General features: G+C 39.4%; 1 protein-coding gene across 1 annotated transcript in view; it reads right to left on the bottom strand.

Moving 5' to 3' along the window:
- LOC124606682 (neprilysin-4-like) overlaps positions 1-25,299 on the bottom strand; it is a 144,896-nt gene that overhangs the window by 118,462 nt on the left and 1,135 nt on the right. The window contains exons 2-5 of the mRNA XM_047138697.1: positions 6,535-6,635; positions 6,360-6,431; positions 2,458-2,619; positions 2,220-2,303 (exon numbers count right to left, since the gene is read on the bottom strand). Coding sequence (XP_046994653.1) covers positions 2,220-2,303; positions 2,458-2,619; positions 6,360-6,431; positions 6,535-6,635 — 419 coding nt within the window. The remainder of the gene's footprint in view (positions 1-2,219; positions 2,304-2,457; positions 2,620-6,359; positions 6,432-6,534; positions 6,636-25,299) is intronic.

Genomic DNA, 25,299 nt, shown 5'->3' with positions numbered 1-25,299 from the left:
GCCCCAATCCATATTCACCTACTATGTTTCCTTCTCTCCCTTTTCCTACACTCGAATTCCAGTCACCCATGACTATTAAATTTTCGTCTCCCTTCACAATCTGAATAATTTCTTTTATTTCATCATACATTTCTTCAATTTCTTCGTCATCTGCAGAGCTAGTTGGCATATAAACTTGTACTATTGTAGTAGGTGTGGGCTTCGTATCTATCTTGGCCACAATAATGCGTTCACTATGCTGTTTGTAGTAGCTTACCCGCATTCCTATTTTCCTATTCATTATTAAACCTACTCCTGCATTACCCCTATTTGATTTTGTGTTTATAACCCTGTACTCACCTGACCAGAAGTCTTGTTCCTCCTGCCACCAAACTTCACTACTTCCCACTATATCTAACTTCAACCTATCCATTTCCCTTTTTAAATTTTCTAACCTATCTGCCCGATTAAGGGATCTGACATTCCACGCTCTGATCCGTGGAACACCAGTTTTCTTTCTCCTGATAACGACATCCTCTTGAGTAGTCCCCGCCCGGAGATCCGAATGGGGGACTATTTTACCTCCGGAATATTTTACCCAAGAGGACGCCATCATCATTTAATCATACAGTAAAGCTGCTTGCCCTCGGGAAAAATTACGGCTGTAGTTTCCCCTTGCTTTCAGCCGTTCGCAGTACCAGCACAGCAAGGCCGTTTTGGTTATTGTTACAAGGCCAGATCAGTCAATCATCCAGACTGTTGCCCTTGCAACTACTGAAAAGGCTGCTGCCCCTTTTCAGGAACCACACGTTTGTCTGGCCTCTCAACAGATATCCCTCCATTGTGATTGCACCTACGGTACGGCTATCTGTATCGCTGAGGCACGCAAGCCTCCCCACCAACGGCAAGGTCCATGGTTCACGGGGGGAAGTGAGCCGTAATTCCCAGTAAACTGAAGTCAATGATTCACCTTCCCTGCTGCTGTCCTTACATGATGTGACTGTGACAAGCAGCACACCACTACAATATTTTAACTAAAGTTCAGTTATTGAGGCATAAGTGTTGTGATCAAGACTGAACTTTAGTTAAAATATAATACTCTATTGATCACTCTTTCCAAAAATGTTTACCAAAATTGTACACCACTACTATATTTGAATGCCACAGGATTGTAGTTCCCAGTTATCTGCATTAACTTACATTGTTCTATATTTAGAGCAAACCTCTACTATTTGGTGAGTTGTTATCTTAACTCCTTAAATTATTTACATTTCACTAGGACTTTCATCATATTTATAACTTCACATTTTGTATCAATAGAAAAATTCAAACTGTAAAATTATAAGAAGACAGAATGGCTGGTGAATGCTTACCTTCAGGAGGAAAAATTTCAAGTACTTGCCCACAGAACTGCATAAAAAAAATACCTAAGTCATACATTCTTTTCTTCAGGTGTGAATGAATGATGTGTCAGAACAGAGGGGAAAGTCACTCAGATTCCAGGTTGAGGAGACTCATCTGATGTGAAGATGAGGGGAGACATTGTGCTTGTCCCAGCCAAGAGATGTTAGAAAAACAGAGAGCAAACTAAAGTGAATTAATGAGAAGTTGGATGATTAGTACACTCAAGAGCCAGGAGAAAGAGAGAGGTAACAAGTAATAGAGGAATAATTGAGTACAATAATAAAGAAATAGTTAGAAAATGTGTGTGTGTGAGGGGGGGGGACTGTTTGTTGCAGAGGTTAGGTCTAAGAGTGTGGAGGGATGCAATGATATGCTGAAGAGCAGCAGGGAAACTATTATTGGTTGGGAGGATCCAAATGGCTCATATAGTGTAGCAGGCACTGAGGTCCATTGAGTCATGCTGCAGGGCTTGTTCAGCAACTGGGTGTTGGGTGCCACAAGGCAGACTGTTCTTCTGTGTCCATTTATGCACTCAGCCACTTTAGTGGTGCTCATTCCTGTATAAAATTCCATGTAATGAACAGGTTATATGGTGGTGCTAGAGTATGCCTAAATGGTAATAAGTGCTGCATGGGGCAGGTTTTATGATGAGAACAGTTTTATGCGTAAAGACCTTGGGGAGTGGGGATAATGCTATTGGAAGATCACTTCCTCAATACATGTATTAGACAGCCATTCTGCTGCCTTGTATTTCTACAGTTTGCTTCAAGTATTTCTACATACTCATCATAGAAATTACATAGAGGTACCCTATATATTAAACATAAGAATATTACCCAAATCCATGCAAGATTTATAAAACTTCTTGGCAGAATTCACTGGAGGTGGATCATTTTGGTCCTCAGGAGATTCTAAAATTCCTATTAAAAAAAGGCAGGAAGATAGTACACTGATTAACATAATTATCAGAAACAGGACACAAAAATATGAATCAGATCATCAAACATATTCAAGTTGTTTGTTTTTTTGCTTTTTCTTTTTTTTCGTGTCAGCAAATGAGTTTTTGTACCATACCTTTTAGTTGTAGATCCAACTTCTCTGTCACTACATCAAACTGATTCATGTGGGACTCAGTTGGAGGAACAGGATGCTTTTTGACCCAGCCACCACAAGCAAATTCGTAGAAATCTTCACAAGGATTGACATTAATATCAATTGTATCCAATAACACAGATGCTGTAAGTAAAACAAAGTCATTTTAACTAAACACTATGCCAATATGATATAGATGTCAATGTGGTGGATCATGCATATACGTGAAGGAGGGAATTATGTACAAAATTAGAAATGACGTTATGGCATTAAGTGAGGATAAACACATAGAAATAGCAGCTTTAGAGATAAAAAATCTAGATGTAATCCAAAGACTAACTGTACTATGTATTTATCGTGCTCCCAGTGGTGACATGGACACATTCACTACAAAGTTAACCAGAGCATTAGATATGGTCTCCAAACGCAAAATCATCATTTGTGGAGATCTGAAAATTAACACGATGAACCCAGATATGTCGTGCAATAGTTTTCTGAACATTATGTACACCTATGGTATATCACCATTAATTAACACTGCCACTAGGATAACCAGACATTCAGCATTACGTACTGACCATATGCTAACGGACATAGAGAAAGATAGGTGTGACATTGTCATAGATGACCTTGGCATCTCAGACCATTCCAGTCAGTTATTAAAATTAGGCATAGAATTAGATAATAACACTAAAATACACAACTACAGTAGGGTTTTCTCTAAGTCAACAAGAGCTCTAGTTGCCCCAATAATTAACAGTGAAACATGGGAGGAAGTGTACAGAGAAACTACTATAAATGGGAAATTTTCAAAGTATATGTCAATATTTAAATTCAGATTTGAAGTAGTGTGTTCTAACAATCACTAAATCATGCAACAATAACAGCTGGGCAACCAATGGGATAAGGAAATCCTCTGAAACCCTCAAGCACCTTAGCTCAATAAAAAAAAAAAATACTGGAACGATTCAGTATTTCATAACTATTATTACACATACAGAAACCCTATAGAAAAGTGCTGTTAGTGACTAAAAGGTACCAAAATGACAAATTTATAGAAAAAGCTAATATTAACATCAAAGCAGCATGGAAAAATCACCAAACAAGAAACTAATAGGAAAAAAATTAAAGCCAATAAACATTCAATTTCAACACAATGATACCAAAATAAATGACCCCAAAAAATTAGCAAATTTTGCCAGTCAGTATTTCAGCAACATAGCAACCAAACTACAACAGAAGGTCAGCAAAACAAAGCATTTACAAACGCTGAACAAAATACCACACACACAATGATGCAACGACCAACCACATCAAAAGTAGTACACAATGTTGTGAGTAACTTAAAATGTAAAAATTAAGCATGTGTCGATGAAGTACCTGTGTGCTTACTGAAGGACTCCATAGACAACATCAAAGACCCTTTAGTGCACATAATCAATGAATCCTTCTCCACAGGCTGCTTCCCAGACATACTGAAGCATGCAAAAATCCTACCATTATATAAGAAACGTGGCCCGGAAATCATAGAAAATTACAGATGAATCTCATTACTGTCATCCTTTTCATAAGTCATATAGACCATAACAAAAAACAGGCTCGTGGGGTACTTAACAAAGTTCAATCTTCTGAGTAAAGAGCAACTTGGTTTCCAGGCTGGCAAAAGCATAAATTCAGCGGAAGCTCATTTCTCAAATGTTATCCTCAAAGCACTAGACAAAGGAGACGGCATAACAGTGATCTTCCTTGATTTGACCAAAGCATTTCACACAGTAGACCACACAATTTTGTTAAACAAACTAAATGCACTAACATGGGGTGTCACTCATACCTGCAAAACAGGGTCCAACAGGTGGAGATCACTCAAACTAACTCCAATCATACCTTTTCATATCTTTCAAACCCAGAATACATCAATATAGGAGTCCCCCAAGGAAGTGTGCTGGGCGCAATCCTCTTTTTAATATACATCAACAATTTTGCATAAAGAGTCAAACATGGCGAATCAGTACTGTTTGCAGATGACAGTAACTTCTTAATCAAAACTGATTCACCAAGTGTACTCAATGGAAAAGCTGAAGAAACACTTGAGCATGTATGCCAGTGGATAGAGGCTAATAAATTAACCCTAAATGTAAAAAAAATCACCAGTATTAATTTCCACTTAAACAGAAAACCAAACAGTACCGAGCTAAAATTTACTGATGAGCACATAGAATGTAACCACAAGAAAATTTTTAGGAATGCATGTTGACTCTCAACTAAATTGGACCAAGCACACTGCAGTACTTGGAAAGCAAATAGCTTCAGCATGCTATGCACTTAGGATAATAAATTCAGCGTACAGTAGCTCATGTACTAGAACTGCATATTTTGCGGATGTCCACTCTATAATCAGTTATGGCATATCCTTCTGGGGATCAACAGAGCACAACAGACAAACAAATTGCAAAAAAGTACCGTATGAATCATAAAGAAAAGTAGCAATAGATCCCACTGCACGGAGTTATTCAAATCTTCGGGTATATTGACAGTTCTGTGTGAATATATTTTGCAGACAGTAACATATATAAAAAAAACACATTGACCAGTTCCCAATAAACAGTTCCATACATGCACATGAAACCAGACACAGACAACACTTACACCTCTATAGGAAAAACAAATCAAAAACTCAAAATAGCATGTTATATAATGGAATTAAATTCTACAACAATCTTCCACAAGGGATCAAAGACATAAGCAAAATAGATAACTTCAGGAAATCACTAAAGAAATATCTCTTGTAAAAGTGTTTTCATACTGTCAAGGATTACTTACAACGATGTAAATATATAGTTATATGCAAAAATTATCAACTGAGTTATTAAGTGGTTTAACAATGTATCTTTATGTTAGAAAAAATATATCTAAAAACAAAGATGATGTGACTTACCAAATGAAAGTGCTGGCAGGTCGACAGACACACAAACGAACACAAACATACACACAAAATTCAAGCTTTCGCAACAAACTGTTGCCTCATCAGGAAAGAGGGAAGGAGAGGGAAAGACGAAAGGATGTGGGTTTTAAGGGAGAGGGTAAGGAGTCATTCCAATCCCGGGAGCGGAAAGACTTACCTTAGGGGGAAAAAAGGACGGGTATACACTCGCGCACACACACACACACACACACATATCCAGACACAAGCAGACATATTTAAATATGTCTGCTTGTGTCTGTATATGTGTGGATGGATATGTGTGTGTGTGTGTGTGTGTGCGAGTGTATACCCGTCCTTTTTTCCCCCTAAGGTAAGTCTTTCCGCTCCCGGGATTGGAATGACTCCTTACCCTCTCCCTTAAAACCCACATCCTTTCGTCTTTCCCTCTCCTTCCCTCTTTCCTGATGAGGCAACAGTTTGTTGCGAAAGCTTGAATTTTGTGTGTATGTTTGTGTTCGTTTGTGTGTCTGTCGACCTGCCAGCACTTTCATTTGGTAAGTCACATCATCTTTGTTTTTAGATATATTTTTCCTACGTGGAATGTTTCCCTCTATTATAACCATATCTTTATGTTAGAATATTCATGAATTCCAATTGTGATAATTATAAATTTGTGTACCTACTGTATACACTTATGTTGACAACATCCATACAATCCTGATTGTCTACAGATGGATAAATAAATAAATAAAAACATGTGCAGCTGTAGCCTGTACATTTTTTCTGTTTAAAACAAAAAATAAAGAGAAGGATAGCTGTATATCTATTGCACTATTTCACTTGATCTGCATAAAGATATGTGATTGCAGATTTTAATGCTGGTTTGCCACAAAATAGTTAACACTAATTCAAATAAATTATGTGTATGTTGGAGAGGTTGATACATGTCAGCAATAATTACCTGCTTGTTTACATTCTTCTGTTAAACACACCTTATTTCCTTTTGTCAGTCCATTTAGTTCTGTTGCTGACACTAAAAAATAAAGTATTTTGTAATATTAGGTGTTGTAAAATTTTGCATGTTTGATGTATAAAGCACACTTAACTCATTTCTAATTAAAACAATGTATAATTACCTTTTGGATGTAACAAAAAGTACTGCAGATCAGCAGAGATAGCGAGTGATGGCGAGGTTATACACGTAATGAATACCGTTATTTGCAGGATATTTTTCTTACTGGAATAAAATTTAAAAATCAGTAGTTGAAGTCACTCATTTTTAAACACTTTGTTTCACTTAAGTATGCACTACACAGACAAAGACCACTCACAGTGATGTACACATTTAGCCCCATAAGGCACAATGTCACACTGGTACATTTCTAACACAATGACATACTGAATAGCATCTTGTATTTACTATTTTGTTATCAGAATGTTTATTTAAAGGATCAAAGAACTTCTATTATTATATTCACTCAAAGATGATTTATTATGGTAAGAACTATTTGTCTTTGATTTATTGATGCAACCAGCGGTCACATGTGTTCACAGATATCTACAAATTAATGTATGTATCATATATTCGCTGGAAAAACAAAAGTAGTAATAATAATAATAATAATAATAATAATAATAATTTTGCTAATACAACTTTGTATGAAAAAGTTAACACTAGGAGAAAATCCAGTGTTACTGTTTTATGTACATTTTACGACAATATGTATTACATACCCACAGAATCCAGTTATTCAGGTTTTTTAAACTTTTCTTGCTCTTCAAAAATTAACTGTGGAACTTAAAAATTATATTTAATATTCCGTACTATTACAAAAACTGTGATACTATAAATAATATGCTTAAATTAAGAAACAGAATCCATATTTGAGAATTAAATTAATTGATTAGGAGTGACAGTTACACTCTAAAGTCAGACTGATAATATGCCATACTCTAGATAGCACTTTAGTTGCTACAGAAAAAATCAAATCACCGAGAAGAATATAGTTTTTTTGGTTGACACATATTCAACCACTTTGGAAAAAAAGTGTACTAGACTCCATCAGAATAGAATGTTTTGACAAATAAAATGCAGAATTTAGACTATAATTGTTCCAAAGTAATTAGTTTGGTACAGAACTGATATTCACAACAAAAAATAAAAACAAGGAAAGTTTTTTCTTTTCTCTCCTCACCTCAAACTACTGAAGAAAATCTACCTACCATACTCACATCTGCCCTTCATTGTGCAGTTTCTATGCACACAATTACAGTGATATTAGTTCAGCTGCTCAATATGTAAGCATGGGACTAGAAATGTGAATATTTTGAATTTAACCCATAGGTCATTTTCGGATTTTTTTCTGGAAATTAAATTTATTTTCAACATTGAAATATCGGAGAAAGGCCAAATTTTATCATAGTTCAGAAAAAATGTTAAACTACTGGTGTCCCCATTTCTCAATGGTTAATCAGTATGAAAGGTTAAAGGGAGCAAGTCCAGAAAAACACAATATTGTTCAACTTAATATTTGGGAACATGGAAGTAATAGTTGACTGTTCCTTCTCAATGACACAGACTATACCAAAGGATGAGCTTTCCAGCATATGTGGTATTTTCTTACATCAAATGTCATAGAAAAAATTATAATAATTGCAAAAAATATATATTTACATCAAATGATAAAGAGAGGTGTTAAATTATTTTCATAGTTACTAATATAAGAATATAAAAATAAATGACTGCATATTTACAGTCATATTCCTATACTGAATTTGTGGCTGAGCTAGCCCCTCCTCTAACTATAATCTACCATACAATGGAAAAACCAGGATGGAATGTAACAATATTATGAAAAGGAAAGTTATAATGTATCATAGATCTATTGAACAAAAAACTGTGCCCAGTTCTTGGAAAAAAGCACAGGTCACACCTATCTACAATAAGGGTAGTAGAAGCGAGCCACAAAACTACCATCCAATATCTGCAACAGTAATTTGTTGTAGGATCTTAGAACATACTCCAAGCTCAGACATAATGAGGTATCTTGAACTGAATGACCTCCTCAATGCCAGCCATAGAGTAGTTTTCTCACATGACATACTGAAAGCTTTGGATCAAGGCAATCAGGTAGAAGCAGTATTTTTTGATTCCAAAAAACCATTTGACTCAGTACCACCTCTATATTTATTGTCAAAACTTCAATCAAATTGGGTATCATGTGAAATTTGTGACTGTATTGAAGAATTTTTGGCAGGGAGGATGCAGCAAGTTATCTTGGATGGGGAGTCATCGTCAGACGTAGATGTAACTTTGGGTGTACCCAGGGAAGCGTGCCATTCATATTGTATATTAATGCCTTTGCAGACAATATTAACAGTAACATCAGCCTTTTTTTAGATGATGCAGTTATCTATAATGAATTACTATGTGAAAGATGCTGCATAAATATTCAGCCAGATCTTGATAAGATTTCAAAGTGGTGCAAAGGTTGGCAATGTTCTTTAAATGTTTAGAAATGTAAAATTGTCCACTTCACAAAATGAAAAAACATAGTATCCTATGATTATAATATCAGTGAGTCACTGTTGGAATTGGTCAACTCGTACAAATACATGGCTGTAACACTCTGTAGGGATATGAAATGGAATGATCACACAGGTTCTGTTGTGGGTAAAGCAGGTGGTAGATTTCGTTTTATTGGTAGAATACTGGGGAAGTGCAATCAATCTAAAAAGGAGATTGCTTACAAATCACTCGTGCAACCCATCCTAGAATACTGCTCAAGTGTATGGAACCCACAGCAAATAGGACTAACAGGGGATATTGAACATACGCAGAGAAGGGCAGCGTGAATAGTCACAAATTTGTTTAAGCTGTGGGACAGATTCACAGAGATAATGAAGTAACTGAAATGAAAGATTCTTGAAGATAGTCTTAAATATTCTGAGAAAGTCTGTTAAAAAATTTTCAAGAACCGGCTTTCAATGGTGGCTCTAGGAATATACTACAATTGCTTGTGTACCACTCACATAAGGATCATGAGAATAAGATTAAAATAATTACTGTATGCACAGAGGTGTTCAAACAATCATCCTTACGCTCTCCATACGTGAGTGGAACAGGAAGAAACCCTAATAACAGGTACAATGGGACATACCCTCGGCCATGCACCTCATGGTAGTTTGCAGAGTATGGATGTACATCTAGATGTCTGGAGTTTTTAGAGTGATTACAACAAAGTAAGTGGACATATTCCTCACCGTGTGACTGAGTGGAGTGACACCATGGTCAGCACACTGGATTCGTATTGGGGAGGGTGACAGTTCAAATCTGCATCAGGCCATCCAGATTTAGGTTTCCTGTGATTTCCCTAAATTGCAACAGGCAAATACCAGGATGGTTCCTGTGAAAGAGCATAGGTGATTTCCTTCCCCATCACTGTCAAAGTCTGATCTTGTGCTCCATCTCTATTGATCTCATTCTCGATAGGGCATTATACCCCAATTTTCATTCCTTTTTTTCTTACTGCATGAAGAAAAATTCAATGCAGTAAGGCATCCCTTGTAAACTTGGAGCTGAAAAGTATTGTGGAATAAAACACACTTATGAGTTGAGGTATGGATGGAAAGATAGTGATGAAAAACAATTGATGTTAGGAGCAAACAGTCAGTTTCCAGGGTCATGGTTGGTGATAATCCTGGTGACATCCAAGTCCACATTTTGTTAAACAAATTAAAATAGATTTCTGCAAAACCTTCTAAAGGGAATTAAATATACAACAAATTATTTTCCCTGTTCTTTATGTTGTGAGAAATCATTCCTCTTCCCATAACCTCAAATATACACATGCATACATAAACAGGCATTTATGAAGCAAAATATCATGAATAAGAAAATGGCAGAGAGTTGTCATCAGTTGACACAGTTAATTAGTTGTTTAGAATCAAGTTGTGTGTTAAATTAATGTAATAGTTAATTATCATGTGAAATATTTTACTTCATAATTTCAGTATGAAAAGCATACATTTCTATCTACAATATAAAGAAGGCAGTGAGTGGCAGATAGGCACACTGAAAAATAGCTGCTGGAGCAATTGAATCACATTCTCTACCACGGTATCAGCTACCTCTTGCCATGCCCTGAAATGAGAAATATCCTCCCCACACTTTCCACGGTTGTATTCCACCATCTGCCCAACCTGTGAAATATCCTTGTCCACTCCTATACCATACCTGTTCCCAATCCCTTGCCCTGTGACCCATATCCCTGAAATGACCTAGATGTGAGACTTATCCCATACATCCTCCTGCTACCACCTAATTGAGTCCTGTTGCAGTTATCTCCTACCCCATCAAAGGCAGGGCTGCCTGTGAAAGCAGCAATGTGATCTACAAATTTAATTGCAGCCACTGTACTACATTCTAGATGGGTGTGACCACTAACAAACTGTCTGGCCACATGAATGGCCACCTCTAAATCATGCCCAAGAGACAGCTGGACCGCCCAGTTACTGAGTTCAGCATGCTGTACTTGACTTCAACAAGCCTATGTCATCTGGATTCTCCCCACCAATACTATTTTTTCTGAATTGCACAGTGGGAACTCTCCCTGCCACATATCCTTCATTCCTGTAACCCTCTGGTCTCAATCTTCACTAGTCCCTGTTCTCCCTCTGCCTATTGCAATCCCTGCTCAGTAATGCAATAAGATGTATCCAGTTGTAATTATTACTTCATCCTGCATGATTTAATCCACTGAGCAACAGCATTTCAGTGTCAGAATAACTAATAAAATGGAAACAAACAAAAAAATCACTGTACGTGAAATAGCTGATAAAATTTTAAAACTGACAGTATAGAGCACAACTTTCAGATCATCACTACTAGGAATTTACTATAGTAGATTGTTGGAGGAGCAGAAGATTAGTGTGTTTAATGCCCCATCAAGAATGAGGTCATTAGAGATGGAGCACAAGCTTGGATTAAAGATGGATAGAGCAGGAAAGCAGCCATGCTCTTTCAAAGGAACCATCCTGACATTTGCCTTAAGTGATTTAGGGAAATCATGTAAACCTAAATCAGAATGGCCGGACACAAGTTTGAGTCGTCATCCTCCTGACTGCGAATCCAGTGTGCTAACCATTGCGCCATCCCACTCAGTTAGTAGATTAGCAATCAATGCATTTTTTATACTTACTTACATATAAGCCATTCCCCCAGCCAATGCAATCTTCTCCAACAATGGAAGATAATAATTATGGAGAAATTTATGAAAAACTGGCAAGACTAAAAATATCTAAATCTGAGAGATATTCATGTACATTATACTGGGTGGAGAACATTCGAGTTTGTCTGTTTAGGCATTCGTGTAACGTAGGCTGACTGGATGAGAAGAATGTACAATTATACCTTCCACATTATTGAATAAATTAACAGTTAAAGTCCAAAGCTGTAATGCCCAGGCTATTGTATCTTGCTGTCGAGATAAGTTTAAAAACAGATACTGAGTGCACTTTCACGATTTAATATCTCTTTTCCATCATTAGCATGTGGTGCTGTGACATTAGTAAAAGATAGCGGACCTGCACCAGATTTTTGTAACAAAGTTCTCATCATTATTTATGGATAAATCTGATCAGAAGGTAATGTTAAACCATCCAGAATTAAATAATGCATTCTGTCTCTCAAGAAATATTCAATCCAGTGACAAACATATCAACAACAATAATCAATTTTTGAAAATATGTAATTGGATAGATAAAAAAAACCGGTCATCAAGCAGTGGCAAGAGAAAATAATAATAATAATAATAATAATAATATAAAGTTACTGAAATCTGCAAGCCTTAGGAGCCAGGAGCTCTTTCTTCTGGCAGAAGGTTTGAAGCAGAAAGAAGGGGGTGAAGAAAAAGGACTAGTGAGGTGTAGGAAATGAAGAGTGTTTGGAGAAGTTGCCCAGAACCCCAGGCCAGAGGAAACATACCGGATGGGATGAGAAGCATACCATCTGGGGTGTCTCCTCTGACCAGGGCTTGTGGGAAACTTTTTCGGACTCTCCCAGTTTCCTAAATGTCACCAGTTAACCTCCTTCACCCCTCTTCCTTGCCCTTCAACCCTTTTGCCAGAAGAAGAAGCCACTTGCTCTGAAAGCTTGAGGATTTCAGTACCTTTATATGTGTGTTCTCCTGCCACCACTAGATGAGTAATTTTTTTAATCTATCCCAGGTTTGATTTTCTAAATGAAAATAAGGTCCTCAGTAAATATCAGTGTAATGTCAAATCAAAAGTTTTAAGGAAGTCTAGAAATACTAACTCCAAATGGTTATCTGTATCCACGGGTCTTTAGATATGTTTAAAGAGTGTAATATTGGCTTCACCTGATATGCAAAATGTTTTCAGAATCCATTCTGTTTTCTGCTAAGATGCAGAGAGGTCATTTGATTCAACCACAATTTGCGTGTTTGATATGTAACAAAAACGTAAATTTCTGGGTGTAAAAATACATAAAATGAGGGAAACACAGTGACTTACCTATAGAGAACTGGTGTGTGCACACAGAAACACATAATGGAAAACAGTAAACACTAGCTTTCAGGCTGTTGCTCTTTTTCTAGTAAGAGTACACACTTTCAAACGCTCATAGTTGGTCTCGTAGCTATCATGAGTGTGTGCATTTGGATGTCTGTGTAGCTGCATATGTGATTGTGTCCACTCTTACTAGAAATAGAGCAAGAGCTTGAAAGCAATTGTTCACTCAGGGTTGCCACAAGTTTCCCCAAGTGAAATCCCCTGATATTTTCCCAATTTCCAGATACACTTTAGCATTTTCCCTGTCAAATTTTGAGATTGATTGATTAATTGAGAGGCTTTATGGGGCCAAATGGTGAGACCGTAAGTCCCGCAATTCCAGAGTTACTCACAGAAGAAATAGGGTCAACTAAAAGTGGATGGATCCAGAAACTATAAAACAAGGAAGTTAAAACACACATAGTAAAAGGCATAAAAGGTTAGGCCAAATCTAAAAACGGGAAAAAAGAGTGATCTTTCCACAGGGGAGCGGTCACGGGGCCCCAGACTGAGAAAATGTGAAGAGAGGCCCCAACCACAACCACCCTGCCTCTGCTCCAGGAGTAATGCAAAATCTTATATACGGAAATAACCACTTTCACAGAGGAAACTGAGGACCAGTTCAACCATCTATGAACTGTCTGCTAATATTAAAATTAAGGAAGACTACATTTAGCACGAAGGGAACATTCTACCATTATGTGGGATATTGTCAGTCTGGCTCCACAACCGTACTGTGGCGGTGGTTCATTACACAGGACACAATTGGTGAGCCTGGTATGAACAATGCATAGACAGCATAAAACAACGGACTCCTTCCAAGAGGAGCGGAAGGAAGAGCACCAAAGTGCAACAGTGGACTCCTTCCAAGAGGAAGGAAGAACACCAAAGTGCAGCAGTCTCCTTGATTGTGTGGAGTTTATTACTGAGAGCAACAGCGCATCAGATGTCATATTTGTAGGAGGGGGGGATATCTGTTTCTGTGAGATGACTGTTAATGGAACTCGTGTGAATGGCACCACCAATAGCTAGACGCACCCCACAATGGTGAGGAGGATCAAGTATTTTCAGACTGGAAGGAGCCACTGAGCCATAAACTTGACTTCCAAAATCTAGTCTGGACAAGACCATAGCACTGTACAGACGGAGACGAGTAGCAGGGTCTGCACCCCAAGATGTGTGGGCCAGAAGACAGAGAGCATTAAGCTTCTGCATGCATGTAGTCTTCAGGTGGTGAATATGGGGCCACATCAGCCTTTCATAGGAAAAAAAGACCCAAGAAATGGGGCTGTGCTGTAACATCTAGGAGCTGGTCGCCTAAACCAAGTTTTGGATCAGGGTGTAGTGTGAATTGATGACAAAAATGCATAACCCACTTTTGCAGGGAGAAAACTGGAAGCCATGGAAGATAGCCCACTCAGAGGTCTGTCGGATGGCACCTTGAGCCGGCACTCAGCAGACGCTACCGAGTGGGAGCTGCACCAGATGCAAAAATTGTCGACATCAACACCGCGGTAACTGAGGTTACAAGCCCATTGATCACTATGAGGAAGAACGTGACACTTAATAGAGAACCCTGTGAGATAGAATTCTCCTGAATCTGAAGGGTGCCGAGTGAAGTGCCAACTGAAATCCGGAAAAGCTGGTGGGATAAAAAATTGTGAATAAAACTCGGAAGGGGGCCGCGAAAGCCTCAGTCATGGAGGGAACTAAATGCGATGGCACCAAGCCATGTCGTATGCCTTATGTAGGTCAAAGAAGACCGTGACAAGGCGTCAACAGTTAGTAATAGTCAGTCAGATTGCAGATTCAAATCTGAGTAAATGGTCAGTTGGAGATCATCCTTCCCGGAAGTCACACTGCTACAGGGACAAAAGTCCCTGAGATTCTAGTGCCCAACATAATCGGAAGCTAATCATCTCAAGCAGTTTACAAAGTACATTCATGATGCTAATTGGGCAGTAGGTGTCAATAGACATTGAGTTCCTCCCAGGCTTAAGGATGGGGGTAACTATACTGTCTCACCACTGTGAGGGGAAGGCATCTGCGAGCCAAATGTGGTTGAAGACCCCAAGTAGATATTGCCTCTGTGTAATGTCCAAGTGTTGGATGATCTGGTTGTGAATGGAATCTGGGCCTGGGGCTGTCTCATGTGAAGAGGTAAGAGCCTGCAAGAATTCCCATTCAGTGAACGGATCACTATAGGGTTCAGCTTGGCGAGGAAGGGAACAGAAAAAGGCCTGTTCAACTTCATGTTTCTGTCAGAGAAAGGTGGCAGGATAGGAAGAGAATACCAATGCTGTTACGGAGTGTTTCACGAGGTGCTCTGCAAGGATCAATGGATCAGTAGACAGAACACCTTGGAAGATAAGTTCCTGAACAGTTGACTGTCACTGGTGGCCCAGAAGGCTACAGAGCTTGGACCAAACCTGCGATGAAGAGCCATACATTCCCAGGGAGGAAAAATACCGCTCCCAGCATTTCTTTTTACTCTGCTTAATAAGGTAACAAGCCTTAGCATGGAGAGACTTAAAAGCAAGGAGGTAGGTCTGTGAAGGATGTTGATTAAATCGTTGCAGTGTCCACTGGCGGTACTGTATAGTGACTGCTATGTCCTTGGTCCACCATGGTACTGGTTGACGATGAGAGGGATCTGTGGATAAGGGGACAGCAGTGCCAGCAGCACGAAGAATAGTGGTAGAAATACCCTGTATGATCGCATCAATGCAGTTCGAGAGAGAAGTGTCAAAGTGCAAGGCAGACATGTATAAAGACCAATTGGCCATGCTGAATGCCCAACATGAGGGTCTGTCTGCCTGGCAGAGGCAGGGGAATGACAGAATCACTGGAAAGTGGTCACTGTCACAAAGATCATCACGGAATGACCACTGTAGAAAAGCCATGAGAGCAGCGGAAGAGGTTGTGAGTTTGAGAGCAGCAAAGATTCCATGAGTGGCACTGAAGTGCATAGGGTAACTGTCACTGAGGAGACACAAATCAAAGTCTATAGTAAGCTGGTCAAGTAGAAGGCCCTACCCAGCAAAGTGGCACTCCCCCCACAGGGATAGTGCATATTGAAGTCCCCAAGGAGGAGACATGGGAGTAGGAGTTGCTGTATTAAGGTAGACAGTTCAATATAAGGAAGCAGCCTACCTAGAGGGAGGTAGCCTATTAAATGGTGATAGTCACAGTCATCTGCACTCTAACTGCTATCAATTCCTCATCTTTCTTAATGACTCAACTTCACCAAACTTGTCCTCAGTATGTTCCACAAAGAAAAGTCTTCCTGTCAGTTCTGGCACAGACTAGGAACCGTGGAAAGGGTCTCGCACCAAGCCGGCACATCTGGCTCTCCTCCAAGGGTGTATCCAAAGAGGGTAAGGCTAGAAAGGCAGAAACAGGAACTGAGACAGAACTACATTAAGGAAGAGCTTCAGTAGAGCGGCCAGAGAGTTTTACGTGTTTCATGTGCCAAATGTCTGGCCTGGAACCACCCACTCCAAACAGAGGCTCGCCTTGTGGGCAGGACAGTCGTTGGCGGGAGTTCCAATGCCCCGGAAAGATGGACAACCACTCCAAGGCTTGCACAAGTCATTCACAGCACAGGTACCAGCAGTGTGATTCCTGAGGTATCGGGTCTCAGCCAGATGGGTACATAACAGCCCCATCACAAAGACTGGCTTCTGAGCTGGTGACCTAGCAAGGAGGTGAAGAGGCTTTGGCATGGAGAGACGGAAAGGGGGAAAAGGGGGAGGAAGAGGAGGAGAAGGGGGAGAGGAATTGACACAAAAGATGCTAGGGAGGAAGTTCTTTCCCACCTGGCTCACACCACAGATTTCAAATTTAGTGATGGAGGTCAAAAGCCTGCGGGGACCAAAAAGGAAAGGCCAAAAAGGAGGAGGAAAAGCAACCAACCAAAACTGCAAGATGAAGCAAAGTCATGAGGATACCCAGGCCGACAAAAAGAAGGAGGAAAAGGAAGGAGGACAGGGAAGGAGAAGGAAGGGGAGGGGAAAGCAGCCCAGAAGGCTGCAATAGCACCCCATGTGCGCCACACTCGTACCCACCAAAGCGCTGTTGGCCCCCTGGGAGACAAATTTCGAGATCTCGAGGGTAAGTAAATACATAAGTTGACAAAAAAAATGCAAGTTCTTCTGTATTTCTAAACATGTGAGCAAAATTCTTAAGTAATAACATCAACATCTTTTGCAATGAGCTGTTTTTAGGTGGAGAAAGCAAGTCAAATGTTATACATCTTTCATTAAGATCACAGATGTTATTTTATTTCAATAAAATGAACCACATTTGGTGACAAAAATAAGTATTTCATTGGAATCGCAAGACAGATTTAAAATATCTTCACTGGTTTCAGAAATATTGTCAGAAAAAAAACAGGCCTCTTGAAAGAAGTGTATAAGGCAGGGAAGAGTTGGGTAAACCAACACTATAGGTGACTGCCAATATAATGTTGGTTCTACTATGTTTGATATTGTCGGTTATTGCCCACTGTGTTATGTCTATTATATTACAGGTATTGTGTGGTTTTTATTTCACAAAATATGTGAGTATATAGCGTACAAACTGTCAGTGACTACCACTATTTTCTTCCTCCTAGCAACCATACTTTCCAATATATAAACTACTTTCAAAGTGCCAAAATGTACTAGAATAAATAAATTGTCTATAACATGCTGCACTGAACAATGTTCTTGCGGTGAGACAGTTGCAATTCCTGAAATCCATTGCCCGCGGCCTCTGACCTGCCGAGAAGCATAGCAGCCCTGAGTCCATGGATAAACCATGAAAATCTGCCACATTACACAACACAGAAACAGACCTGGCCTGCTGACAGATCAGTGAGACTAGATCTGATGAGCAGGGCCTGCACATTAGTGGGAAATGATGGGCTTCAGATTGGCAGGCCTGATCTGTTAGAGATACCCACAGAAAGGGCCAGTGGTTTTGGCTCTTCATGGAAGTCCACTGGTGTTGCCAGCTATTTACATGTCACGGACACAACGTTGATGAAACGAGACTGCAGTGATCAATCCATGCAACAGATAACTTACCGTGAATACTCTGAAAATCAAAACTAATGAGGATAGGTACCAACTCACTATACAGATGATCACTGAGCTTCAAACAGACACGTCGAAAAGGCAATCACACTCTCACTACTAAGTTTTTTGCCATAGCCTTTGTCAGAACATGAGAGCACACACACATTCACACAATCATTCAGACACAACACATGCACACATGACCACTGCCTCTGGCCACTGCATGAACAGTCTCTGAGAATCAGATCCAAATAAACCTTTCCTCAAGCCACCCTGTCTCTTGTCGGCAGCTGCTAGGCTAGCAGCAAGAAGTGGTGGCAGCACTGACTGAAAGCTGAGGGGAGTGGCAGAAAGGGAAGAAGCTAAAAGAATGAGGGAGTAGGGAAGTGGTTCACCTACTCAGCTGCACCCAGCCAGCGATGATGCATGACATCTAAGAAAACAAACCATTTCATCTACTGAAACAAAAACTAGATTTTTGCAGTGTCCCCCCCCCCCCCCCCCCCCCCCCCCCCCCCCCCCCCCGATATCTCCCTGACGTGTTTGAAATTCCGTGATTTCCCCAATTGCCAGAACTTGTCGCAACCCTGTAAGTGTTTCTGTGCACCAACCACCAGTCCTCTATAGGTTGTGTGTATAAATTACTATTAACTGTTAATAATTGAATTTCTTTTAAATAAATGAGACTTCAGTGTTTGGCCATTTTTTATTTATTTAAACATATTAACAGTTTGGGCTGACTTGATAGGAGTATCCCTGACCTATCTTTGTAAATGTTCAATGAATCAAGGCCAAATTGGTGACCTAATTTGGTAATATGAAGTAATATCACTCACCAGAAGAAGTAGAAATTAGCAAGGATCTTCTATATCAGACTGAAATCTACAAGATAATAATGACGCATTTTTCCAAACAGAAATTAACTGCCTGTCAGTTAGTTTGTGGAAAGGATTCACTACAGTGGAAACCACATATCACCTCATAAAGGAAATAATGGCAAGAACAAGTATTATGTTGTTATTTTAAGCTGTAGCCCAAAGCTTTTGATTGCAAAGAGCATAAAATTAAACTGGGGAAACCACAATCTTACTGTATCAATAGCTCCATATTGCACAGATAAAGACTTACCTTCTTAACAGAAGCAGCCACATTGATAAACATTATCATGCAAGTAAAACCAAACACAGATTGGAATAACACAATATATGGAGTCCCAAAAGATTTATTTGAATCCTTTAAAGAACTATTCTACAAAATTGATAATGTTTGCAGGTGACACAAGTATATTAATCAAGTCTCTAAAGTCTGATACAATAGGCTATGCCTATAGAACTTAAGCTGAAGAAACTGTAGTATTTATCCAGAGTGTTTTGAAACGGTATTAAAGTTCACAGAGAAGAAATAAAAGTTCAAGGTTTGCCCATAACATTATAATTCTGTCAAGAGACAACAAAGAATTTAGAAGATTAGTTAAATGCAGTGGGCAGTGTCCCGGAAACAGTTCATAAAATGAACATCAACAAACGTAAAACAGGGGCAATGGAGTGAAGCTGAGTTTAATCAGGAGATGCTGTGGAAATTATATTGTGAAACAAGACATTAAATGCGGCAGATGATTTGGGCAGCAAAATAATGTATGGTGGCTGATGTAGAGAGGATATAAAATGCAGACTGCCAACAGCAACGAAAGTGTTTCTGAAAAAGAGAAATTTACTAAAATTGAATATAAATTTAAGTCTTTTTTAAAGTATTTGTCTGGAGTGTAGACTTGTACAGCAGTGAAATTTGGATGATATACTAAAAAAAGACTAAACTCCACCCGAACAGGTCATGAAGACCCCAGCGGTACCAACCGGCTGCCATGTCAACCTAAGCCCACAGGCGTCACCGGATGCAGATATGAAGGGGCATGTGGTCAGCACACCATTCTCCCAGCTGTATGTCAGTTTGCGAGACCAGAGCTGCTACTTTTCAATCAAGTAGCTCCTTAGTTTGCCTCACAAGGGCTGAGTGCACCCCACTTGCCAACAGTGTTCAGCAGGCCGGATGGTCACCCATCCAAGTGCTAGCCCAGCCCGACAATGCTTAACTTCGGTGATTGATGGGAACTGGTGTTACCAGTGCGGCAAAGTCATTGGATTGGATGATATACAGAGCAGACAAAAAGGGAATACAAGCTTTTGAAATGTGATATACAGAAGAATCCTAAATATGTGAATAGAAATATCAACTATATAGGAAAAGATAAAGACTGCTACTTACTGTAAAGAAAACACGTTAAGTTGCAAACAAGCACAATTAAAAGACACTTGTACAAGCTTTTGCCCACAGCCTTCATCAGCAAAAGAGAAACACACACTATTCATATACACAAGCAAAAACACCTCACAAGCACAACCGGTAGCTCAGGTCAGAATGGCTAAGTAGCTATTTATGTTTTCCTGCATTATTGATATTCCTCCCTGGAGTTTCTATTATGTGGATAGATCTGGTGTCTTATTTATTTATTAAGTTCTACTTCATTCTCTCGGATCTCATACTTCCTTCTTCACCTATTGTCTGTCTGTTGATTCTCATGTGTAGTGTGGTTTGTTTGTCTGTGAGTTCCCTGATTCTGTCAGTTTTGTTTCTTAGGTCTTCCAACGTAATCTGTAGCTCATCCATATCTTCCTTGATTTCTGCAACCCACTTAATGTTGCACTTACTATTCCACAAATTTTCTATTATTCTCCTGCTGATCTTAATCTCTGGTGTTCTGATTAGATGTCCGAAAAATGAAATGCATTTCTTCCTGATTGTACCGGTTCTATTTCCCCGTAGACTTTTTCATTTGTAGCTACTGTCCAGTTTCCATCTTTCTGGTACAATTTGTTGATGCACATTCTGATGATTCTTCTGTCTATTTTGAGTAATTTGTCTATTTGTGCAGTGTTAGTTGTTTTGAAGATGGTTTCATTTGCGTATGTTATTTCTGGTTGAGTGGCTGTATTGTAGTGTTTTAATTTTGTTGCTATTGGCAGGTTCTTTTTGTTGTAGTTGTTCTTGGTGATATATTGTGCTCTAGTCAATTTGTTTATTCTGTTATGCCAGGTTGGCTTTTCATTGAGGTTATATGGTATGATTTCTCCCAGATACACTACTGGCCATTAAAATTGCTACACCAAGAAGAAATGCAGATGATAAACGGGTATTCATTGGCCAAATATATTATACTAGAACTGACATGTGATTACATTTTCATGCCATTTGGGTGCATAGATCATGAGGAATCAGTACCCAGAACAACCACCTCTGGCCATAATAACAGCCTTGCTATGCCTGGGCATTGAGTCAAACAGAGCTTGGATGGAGTGTACAGGTACAGCTGCCCATGCAGCTTCAACACGATACCACAGTTCATCAAAAGTAGTGACTGGCGTGTTGTGACGAGCCAGTTGCTCGGCCGCCATTGACCAGATGTTTTCAATTGGTGATAGATCTGGAGAATGTGCTGGCCAGGGCAGCAGTGAATATTTTCTGTATCCAGAAAGGCCCGTACAGGACCTGCAACATGCGGTTGTGCATTATCCTGCTGAAATGTAGGGTTTCGCAGGGATCACACGAAGGGTAGAGCCACGGGTCATAACACATCCGAAATGTAACGTCCACTATTCAAAGTGATATCAATGCGAACAAGAGGTGCCTGAGACATGTAACCAATGGCACCCCATACCATCACGCTGGGTGATGTGCCAGTATAGCGATGACGAATACATGCTTCCAATGTGCATTCACCGTGATGTCGCCAAACACAGATGCAACCATCATGATGCTGTAAACAGAACCTGGATTCATCCGAAGAAATGACGTTTTGCCATTTGTGCACCCAGGTTCGACGTTGAGTACACCATCGCAGGCGCTCCTGTCTGTGATGAAGTGTCAAGGGTAACCGCAGGCATGGTCTCCAAGCTGATATTCTGTGCTGCTGCAAATGTCGTCGAACTGTTCATGCAGATGGTTGTTGGCTTGCAAACGTCCCCATCTGTTGACTCAAGGATTGAGATGTGGCTGCACGATACATTACAGCCATGCGGATAAGATGCCTGTCATCTCGACTGCTAGTGATACGAGGCCGTTGGCCGTTGGGATCCAGCACGGCATTCTGTATTACCCTCCTGAACCCACCGCTTCCATATTCTGCTAACAGTCATTAGATATCGACCAATGCAAGCAGAAATGTCGCGATACGATAAACCGCAATCGCGATAGGCTACAATCCGACCTTTATCAAAGTCGGAAATGTGGTGGTACGTATTTCTCCTCCTTACACAAGGTATCACAACAACGTTTCACCAGGCAATGCCGGTCAACTGCTGTTTGTGTATGGGAAATCGGTTGGAAACTTTCCTCATGTCAGCATGTTGTAGGTGTTGCCACCGGCGCCAACCTTTTGTGAATGCTCTGAGAAGCTAATCATTTGCATATCACAGCATCTTCTTCCTGTCGGTTAAATTTCGCGTCTGTAGCACGTCATCTGCATGGTGTAGCAATTTCAATGGCCAGTAGAGTATTTGAATTTATCTACAATTTTGTTTATGAGTGGTGGGTCAGTTAACATGATGACTGTTTTTTCAAACGATATTCCAAGACCAATTTTCTGTGCTATTTCCTGTAGTGAGATAACTTCTTGTTTGGTTTCCTGAATACTGTTGGACGAGAGAGTAAGGTCATCAGCAAATCCCAGACAATTTAAACTATGTTGTCTTTGGGTCTTCCAATTTGGATGTTCTTCGGGTTAGACTTCTACCGTTCCCTCATTATGTATTCTAAAGCACAGTTGAACAGTAGGGATGTCTAGCAATGTCCTTATCTTAAACCTGTTTTTATGATGAATGGCTCAGAGAGTTCCCCCCTGAACTTGACTTTTGATACATTGTTGGTTAAGGTGAGTTCTATCAGTTTGACTAATTTTGTATGGAGCCCAAAATTTCTTAAGATTTTTAACATTGAAGGTCTATGGATACAATCATATGCTTTTTTAAAGGCCATGAAGGTTGTTACAAGAGGTTTATTTCATTTCTTGTAATATGCTATGGATAATTTTAAAGTGATGATCTGTTCTGCACAGCTTCTCCAAGATCTGAAGCCTCCTTGGTATTCACCTAATTCTTCCTCTAGTTGGTCTTTGATCCTCTTGTATAGGATTCTGGAGAAAATCTGGTATCTAATGAAGAAATACTGAATTTAATCAGGGAGAAAGAGAATTTATGACATACAGTGCCTACAGAGGAGACATGTTGATAGAACACAGCTTGATGCATCAAGGTGAAGTTAAATTACTAACAAAAGGAAGTGTGAGAAGTAAATAGGTTCAGGTGAATGTAGATTGTGATAGTTATGCGTAGATGAAGAGACTTTCACTTGATAGACTAGCACAGAAAGCTGCATCAAAGCAATCACAACAAGTGACAAATTTGAATATTGGGTAAATTAGATAACCTCAAATGTTGCAGAGGCTCTTCAGTGTCTTATGATTGCTGTAGTGATTTCCATGTACCATTATGCCTTAGTTTGAGAAATTCCCTTTCATGAAAGTGTTTCAGAAGATTATGTTTTCAATTCGTGTTGCATGTGTGTGGCAGGTAAGAAAGAGATAGGAGAGTTTGGGGACAGGGAGGGGAGGGGCGAGGTCAATGATGTGATGTTTACATCTACATCTATACTCTGCAAACCACTGTGAGGTGCACAGCAGAGGCTACATCCCATTCTGCCAGTTATTAGGGTTTCTTCCCGTTCCATTCACATATGGAGTGCAAGAAAAATGATTGATTGAATTCCTCTGTGTAAGCAGTACTTATTCTAATCTTATCCTCACGATCCCTGTGTGAGCGATACATAAGAGTTTTTAATACATACCTAGAATAATTATTTAAAGCATACTTGTCACAGGGAGTTATACATGATCCTTATTTACACAAAACAGGCTGATTTTCTGTCTGTCATATTAGAATAGAAAAACTGCATCTGACAACAAATAAGCCTATTTCGTGCTCTATTTTTGTTATTAATTTAGCACACTCTCACAATAAATTTGCAATTCTATTTATATTACAACAACACACATACATAAGACAGTGCCTGGACTATCAAAATAGATTTTAATGTTGCTGACTCAAAGTGAAAAAAGAAGTAAAGCTGTCCACAACTCAAAGACTGGTATGAACACCACAGTGCTTTACTAGGCTCAGTTCTATTGGAGGTGGTACATATTTACCTTTGTTTGACACATTAACTGAATTTCCAAGCCAGCTGTACATGAACTTACAGTTAACATGGATTCCGAACCACAGTGCATGTTGTTATCGGTGTTGTTGTTGTTGTTGCTGCTGCTGCTGCCCCCCCCCCTCCCCCCCCCCCCCCTGCATTAACAAATCACTACTAGAAATGAAATAACTGATAGACAACATAAAAAATCCTGAAACTGACAAACGATTGAACCTTGAGACTTACCCACTTTGTGACTGTTGTTAAAAATTTGTATGGACATTAACTGCAAAATTCTACCACTTAGTTTCCAAGGAAAACATGCTTTCAATGGGCAAGCTCTCATCTTCACATTTCATGCACAAAATTACACCACTAAAATCTTTCTCTTGCCATCACAACATAAAATCTACAACATAGCCAATCAATAAGAAAAATTTAACACATCTGAGGTATAAGATACAATGCATGTCATGGGACATCAAATACTGGACAGACTGGGAAACTCTTAAAGAGATATAATGAGCATAAAGTGATACTTTGGTCATTAATTATGACAACTTGACTGTGGATAAGCACAAGTGTACAAAACAAAGCACTTTCAAAGGAATTAAGGAAGTTATGGATTGTTCCAAATCAACAGAGGTAACAGACTCCTGAATTGATTTGTCTATAGATACTTCATGCTCTTGGATTATCGGTGACAGATAACTCTGAACAGTGAGTTCGAGAACAGACAACGAAATTTCTGTTAAGTTAAGATACAGTAAACAGATGTGTGGGCTTGGTCACGATGAATAACAGTACACTGGGGCTCAACAGACGGCAACTACAGTCTTGGCATGTAGTGGGTGGATGTAGGTGTGTTTGGCGTATAAGATGTGGAGTTTGTGCCTGCAATGTGAACAGTGGACAGCAATTTTATACAATAAGAGAAAGACAAACTGCTGGCTATGTTTTAGATTTTGTTGTGTGACAACAGGAGAAAGTTTTTAATGGTGTAAAATTTGGAGTAAACGAGAAGATAAG

This window comes from Schistocerca americana, chromosome 3 (assembly GCF_021461395.2).
Source record: "Schistocerca americana isolate TAMUIC-IGC-003095 chromosome 3, iqSchAmer2.1, whole genome shotgun sequence".
Taxonomy (NCBI): domain Eukaryota; kingdom Metazoa; phylum Arthropoda; class Insecta; order Orthoptera; family Acrididae; genus Schistocerca; species Schistocerca americana.
Note: the sequence above shows the minus strand (reverse complement) of the source record. Positions and strands in the feature narration are given on the sequence as shown.